Below are 7,282 nucleotides of genomic sequence, written 5' to 3'. Positions count from 1 at the left end.
CCCCCCCAGGCCGACGCGATCTGACTTGGTATCAGCTAACCTGCTCTCTAACAGCCAACAGGGCAGAGAGGCATCACGCTGCAGCCCTGACTGCACTGATTTGGAAATAAAAAGCTCATCATTAATGTTTCCATCCTCCTTATTTATACATCAGACAAACCTGTGGGTAATCTGTACAGTCATATTCAAAGATGGCCTGTTGTGTCATCACTAGAAACACTGCTGTCTCCAAACTGAAGGACGGGAATTTTCCACCAAGCCACATTTATATTAGTGTGTATATATTGTTTGTTTGTTTGTTTTGAATGTGTAAGCACATTGTGAGCGACTACGCTCCAAAAGGAAATTCCTTGGTCCTGGTCAATAAAGCTGATTCTGATTCTGATTCGGATGAAAACAAATCAGTCACTCACTGTGTAGGGCATTGAGTCCTCCAATGCCCAAATATGAGCCTACACTATTGCTAGAAGACATAGAAATAGTAAAAGCAACAGTTTGGTGGGACAAAATCTATGTAAATCTAATATATATTAGCCTAAGATTTACATCTAAAATTCTTTTGCCTGCAAATTGCAAAGAATCTCAGCATTATGGGTTTAAAGATCTTGTTTTGTGCAAATGATATAGTAAGGTGCTTGTTCCAGAGTCATATAGAGCATCTTTAATAGAGCCAGAATTGAAGGTCTGCACTTGAATTCAATTGAATCAACGGTGCGCCAAGTGTTTCTTTTTTATCCTCCTGCTCTGCCTCTACCCAAAGAAGCGAATACTGCGGACTACACATAACACACTCCTCATACGGTGCAGCGCCGTCGACTAATCACACTGCTGCTGACAGATCAGACGCCGACCCTCTGTGGGGGGAATCGCAGATAATAATCTAGGCTGCTGCTCCACACCTGACGGGGGACAATGCAGCCGTGCACAGAGCGCAGCGCACCGCCTCCACAGCCTCTTCATCAGCCGCTCATTGGGCACCAATAAGATCATAATAGAGCAGCAATGTAAAAGCAAATTGGCATTAATATATGCATCATAAAACCAGACTGTGCGCCTTTCACAACCCATCAACTCGCCCATCCCTCTTCTTCTCCTCCATCTGCCTCCAAATCTCTTCGAAAGGCGCCAAATGACACAAAATAACGTCAAATTGCGCTCGGGGTTGTGGGAATAATCTCGGTCATCTGCAGCAGAGAGACCGTTATTGCTTTCCAAATCTCGCTCAAATAAATAGGTGAGAGGCCAAAAATGAAAAAAAAAGCATCGCTATTGTCTCGCGCACAAACGAGAAGCCATTGCAAGTAGGTTAAACCGCTCTGGCTGGCGCAGACGCGAACGTCTCCAGAGAAAATACACAAAAACGCGCAAATGTCAGCGGCTGATTGGGCGTACCTTTGCTCTCTTGTCCCTCGTCCTGAGTCTCCTCCGCGTTGGACTCCATGGCCGGCTTTGTCCCATCCATTATTTTAGAGGAATAGAGTCTCCTTGTGACAGTTGGACCTAACAGTCTGTGGCTGGTGGAGCCTATCCTGGTGACTTGATGCTCTCTCTCTCTCTCTCTCTCTCTCTCTCTCTCTCTCTCCCTATCTCTCTCTCTTCGTACACACCCTCTCTCTCTCTCTCTCTCCTGTTAAATGATAGCACTGTCTCTATGTAGGCTATATTAACAATCCAGTCTCAAGATGCAAAGGCGCTGTCAGATTGGATTTATCTCGCACATGCGGATTAGCAGCTCCAAAATGATGCCAGATAACGCGTTTGGCCCATAAACCCCCTCTCCACTGTGGATAAAATGATATTCAATCACTTTATTGTTTCAATAAATGTCATTTTGTTTCATCAATGGTTTCCTCAATCTTCTGGTCTGCAGGTGAATATAATATATACATAGGCTATATAGCCTATATAGTCTTTGCTTCAGTGAAGCAGAGGAGGATATATGGACAACATGTACAGGAGATATAAATATGCAAACTCATGAGTAACCATGCATGCATGAGCACACACACACACACACACACACTTACCTCCCCCTCTCCATCTGGTGAGTTGAGAAAGAAAAAGAGTCAGGCGGGAGGAAGGAGAGGAAGAGAAGATGGGGGGGGGGGGGGGGGGGGGGGGGGGGGGGGGGAAGATCTAGTGTACTATCAAAGTGAGAGGCGGGAAAAGGACTGATTGTGGTTTTAGGTTTCTCTGACACATCAGAATGGCTTTTGCAACACCCATCATAGATCATTTAACACTTTGGGGTGTTTCTTAAGCATGCAATAAGCACAGAGGACAAATGCGGTTATGTGTGATGACGTTTAAATCACAACAAGCCAGCACGACCCAACGCTGTCATGATATTATTCCCATAAAACACAGTCTGAGAAGGATGCTCGGTTTCCTAATTTAACAGTGTGTGTGTGTGTGTGACTTCAGTACACTTTCCTTGGTCTCCCAATGAAAAACAGCTTGATTAAAAACGGATTCAACTTTGATTGGATCACCTTTGACCAATCAGAGCTTCTTAACTGCTAAACAGCCAGTATATGGCTTCATTAGAGGGGGCCCTTTGTTTGCCTCCGAGGATTCTGATTGGCTGAGTGGAAGAAACCACAATCCAATAAAAAAAACTAGCAAGGTGAATCCCCGAATCCTTGTGAAATGCTAACATGTGGGTGGGCTGTATTTGTTCAGAGAAGGTGTGTGTGTGTGTGTGTGTGTGTGTGTGTGTGTGTGTGAGTGTGTATGTGTGGAGGGGGCTGTTTCCATCATTTACCCCATTCTCCTATAATATCCTGAAACAATAGGACGCCATCTGTCCTGAATCCTCTTACATAGGGTTTTAATTCTGGCCCACGTGGCCCTGTTTTAGACAAAGCTCAGTCCGAAAAAAAGTCCGGGAACCACCCCCACCCTCACACACACTGCAGTCAAAGGTGACCCCCACCAACCCTAATGTTGTCATCCAACAAAACACGGAGACACCAGAACAGCTAACATGACATTTTATGATATTTAGTGAATCCATTCACCCCGAGGGCTGAAATGAACACCCAGTCTGCACCATATGCTCGGTCATCCATCACACTGACTTTTGACATCTGAATAGTTTTCTGATATTGAGCCATGAGGAACCCTGATCAGCTCATAAAGGAATGTTTAAAGTCTAATTCTATGAAACAGTTCTGGGGAGCCAGGTGTAAACCCGAAAGCAAATTCACAAAAAGGACATATAAAGAGTTTAAAAAGGACAGCAAACGGGGCCATGATGTTAGCGTTAGCTGCTTTGATATATAACAAACTTGTGTTTTATCAAGGTATCATAGGCATTAGGACGGAAACTAATAATCACTTAAAGTGTCGGTTAAACTGTCCGTTTTTTCCCATTAGACTGATTAATTGTCTGGTCCATAAAATGTAAAAAGAAAATGTGAAAGATGGCCATGGTCATGGTATCAGTTTGCATGTTTTGTTCGACCAACACGTTGAGACTAAATATATTAAATTTGATATCACATAAGACAGAAAAAGTAAGCCTAATTAATCAATTATCAAATTAGCGGCATGAGTGATGCCACTGCAATGAAAGTCTCTTTCCTTGTAGATGAAGAGGAATAAGGCATGCGTGAACGGCTTGATTCTGGATCAGCAGGAAGAAATATAAGAATGAATTACACATGCACATAAACACACACAAACACTCTTGGGCTTGAAGGGTGAGTTTCAAGTACTGTTTTTTTCTCTTAGAACCCCCATAATCCCTTGCTGGGTCACACAGATTAAGGACTTGTCCAGAAGATGAGATACAGTGCTCCCTGGCACTCTTTTCCATCACCCTGTCACACACACACACACACACACACACACACACACACACACACACACACACATCCATCCAATAGTTGAGAAATCTCCATCAAAACCATTCAAACCAAATGTTGACCCCATGTAGGCGTTAGAGGAACAATCTGTGAGTCATGTGGAAACATCGTCTGGACCGTGTCCAAACACTTGCGGGCATCCATCGAGATATTTCGGTCCGGACAAAGGCGGTGGCCTAACCACGCCGCGTTGCAAATCATCACACTTACACTGTTATTGCGGCTAAACAATCCTGCATTGTTTCATGATTAAATGGATGGATGGAGCAACTGGTGGGAGAGAATGATTCAGTTTTGTGCAGCTCCTTAAATCAATTATGCGTGTGTTTATGGGTTGGGAGTCAGGATTCACGTATAATCTCTTTCAGTCATATGACCATGTTAGAAAAAATCAAGCAAGATCTAAAGGACAGTTCCCCAAAGATACATCCATGTAATCACCATGCAGTTTCAATGTATACAGTTTGTTTGAGAATGTGTGTGTGTGTGCAAATGTCAGATTTGAAGCCTTATGTTCAGCGTTGACCCATGCGTCCTCTGACTTTGCTGAAACATGTATCGTCTTGATCCGCCTGCTGAGAGAGCTCCAGACTTTCTTATCTGTCTCCACAACTCTTGTCCATTAAAAGGAAGGAAGGCCATGAGTGCCTGTCAAAAAGCCCGTCTTCCCTCATTACGATGAAACACACGAGAGGAAAGTGGAGCGCCAAATTGGGTTGTGCCAAAGTAATGAGGACCTCGCAGCTCCTTCATGTTATCAGATGTGGAGCCGACGGGAGAGAAGAAAAAGAAGAAGAGGAAGAAGAAGAAAAGGAGGACACGCTAGTCTCCGGACACCTCTGCGAAGATTGATTTCAAACTTCAGTTTTAGAGATTTCCACAACAGGCACTCGTGGTGGTCACATCCTCAACATTAGAGATTGTCAGAGTGATACTGGCTCTGCTGTTGCCATAGAGACGTCTAACACCATCCGTAGGCTGCACTATCTCAGATCTTCCAGCTGCAGATGCTATCAGTTCCTGAACTCCTCGTGTGGCCTCGTAACAGCTTGAGGCCGAAACAGAAAACCACATTTATGAGATAGCAGAGAGAGGACCGAGTGATAGAAATGCTAACAGTAAAATGATTTCTACTCCTACGACCAGCTCAGCTGAAGGCTACAGTTGGCACACAGCCAACGTGTTTAAAGCTTTCTTTTTTTCCCCCTGCCTGAGAGCATCCGAGGGAGAATCATCTTGTGGACAGTTTAAGTGGGGTGTGAATAAAAAGTTCTACCCTGTAAAAAAGAACAGTCAGCACAACAATTTGCATCCTGTCTCCTGATCAGCCGGCGTTAAGCGTAAAGCAGCATTATTTCTTTCTGAAATACCATAACTGTTGGATAGGTTGCTGTGACATTTTCTGCACATGTGCCCAGTTCCCAGAGGATGAATCCTACTGAGTTGATGCAGATGTTAGCATGCTACAATGCTGAGCTGAGACGGCGAACATGATAAATATCACACTGTACATGTTTACCGTCAGCATGTTAGCGCTGTCTATGCACAGTAAGCTTGTTAGCCCTCGATGTTAGCATTTAGCTCAAAGCACAGAGATGCTAATTGGAAGATCCCAACATGCCTCTACAGTTTACATAGTGGTGGCTTAGATTACATCTGGTTCGACCAGCATATCTTAAAATGATGGCAAATATGCATCTAATATCAAGTCCACATCGACAACGTTTCATTAACGGTGTTGTTGTAGGGTTGTTGCCAGATGTTATGCCAGCCAGATGTGCATCCCCTTCTGCTTATTTTGTGTTGGCATTCTAAACTCTGGCGGATCACGATTGCGGTTTAAAGAAATGCCATCTAAACCAGAGCGTGTGTCTCTCATATGCATGGTCTCCAAAAGGTGAACAACTCCCAATGTACTACTGTTGTATAGATACGCGTCTGCTTTGTGTCCTGTGTGATGCCCAGCCTCACTACAGGCATCGCATTAACCATTAAACCGGCCTACTGACACACTGCCCGGGACTGCTACGCATCTTATTTGTCGAGCGCAGACACTGACTGTCAGGCGTTGAGCTCTGATCCCGGAGGTTGACCTCGCCGTGAACTACAGTATCTGTTGTCCCAAGCCTTGGGAAATTACTTCTACCCGCCCGGAGCTGTGTCCGTCTGATACAAGTTTGGAGGTTGAGAAGGAGATGACACTGCTTCAGAGTCATGGGACTTGGACAACTCAGAAGGGTTTCAGCTCCTTATCCATTATATTATGGCATGAAGCCGGGAACAATATGTAGCCTTGAAATACAAAAGTAGCCAAAAAAGCTCTTATCTGTCTAATTTGTACCTTTTATCATTATTATTATTGGAGTCACTAAACGATTAGAACATTCTCTTCATGCAACAGTTTATCGGATCTGTTTGCCTATTGCTTTATCTCTTATCAGTCAAGCTGGAAACAAAGATGCAAAGAAGCCAGTACACACACACACACACACACAGGAACAGGCAGAGTCTTAACGACAGCTTTGTGAGCCTCCCGCTGTCTTTTAATGGGCTTTTGGCTTCCCTTTAAAAGGGAAACCTTTGGCAGAGACCCAGAACCGAGCATTGCACCATGCATTGTCTTGTCCCTCACCTTGGAAGGCGAAAATACATCTGCACAAAAACTTCATATCTATACATCATGCTTAAAAAAAACATTTTTCCAAAACACTGTATCTCTGCAGAGATACTGTTTTTGTATTAAGTGTCCATGTGTGTGTTTCTTTGGTGTATATGTGTGCGCTCCGATCCGGGCCCTTAATCTGTGGTGGTGATGATGACCCACTTTCGCCCCCTTCTACCCCACCCTCGGCCGTCGGTCGCCAAGGAGACGCTTCCCTCTCATCCCCGAACGGGACCGTGAGATGCTGACAAAGGTTAGTCTATCTCGAACACACACGTACACTCACTCACTCACTCACTCACACTTTTGTTGAAAATGTGCTACTTCTAATTGTGATTTGGAGTTTTAAAGGAATGTTCCAAACTAAACGCACAATTTCATCCTTCATGCTTCTTCCTCATCTGCGCTGCCTCAAACACCTGCACTTCTGTGTGCACTTATTTTCCATGCGGTTGCAAAATTTTGCTTTAATATGTACCGATTTTGGCCATCCCTTTGCACCCACACACACACAAACGCACGCGCACACACACACACACACAAACACACACTAACATCTCATCGAAAGCCCACTCTCTACTAGAACCACCCACAGAAATAAAAGTGAGAGAGCGTCTCTCATATATCTCACCTTATTTACAATATCTGACTCCTGTCAGTACGGATAGCTTAACCTCCACTCACCTCCACACACACACACACTCACACGCGCCCACACACCCATCCCCCCACCGCCCCCTCCGTCCAGCAA

General features: G+C 44.5%; 1 protein-coding gene across 1 annotated transcript in view; it reads right to left on the bottom strand.

The window, feature by feature from the left end:
* LOC117939336 (neuronal membrane glycoprotein M6-b-like) overlaps positions 1 to 1,645 on the bottom strand; it is a 26,706-nt gene extending 25,061 nt beyond the window's left edge. Inside the window, exon 1 of the mRNA XM_034864567.1 lies at positions 1,393 to 1,645. Within this exon, the coding sequence (XP_034720458.1) occupies positions 1,393 to 1,462 (70 nt within the window). The 5' untranslated portion in view covers positions 1,463 to 1,645. The remainder of the gene's footprint in view (positions 1 to 1,392) is intronic.
* Positions 1,646 to 7,282: the final 5,637 nt, after the last annotated feature.

The sequence above is a fragment of the Etheostoma cragini genome, chromosome 24, assembly GCF_013103735.1.
Source record: "Etheostoma cragini isolate CJK2018 chromosome 24, CSU_Ecrag_1.0, whole genome shotgun sequence".
NCBI classification, from domain to species: Eukaryota; Metazoa; Chordata; class Actinopteri; order Perciformes; family Percidae; genus Etheostoma; species Etheostoma cragini.
The sequence above is the reverse complement of the archived record's forward strand: the minus strand, read 5'-3'. Positions and strand labels throughout refer to the sequence as shown.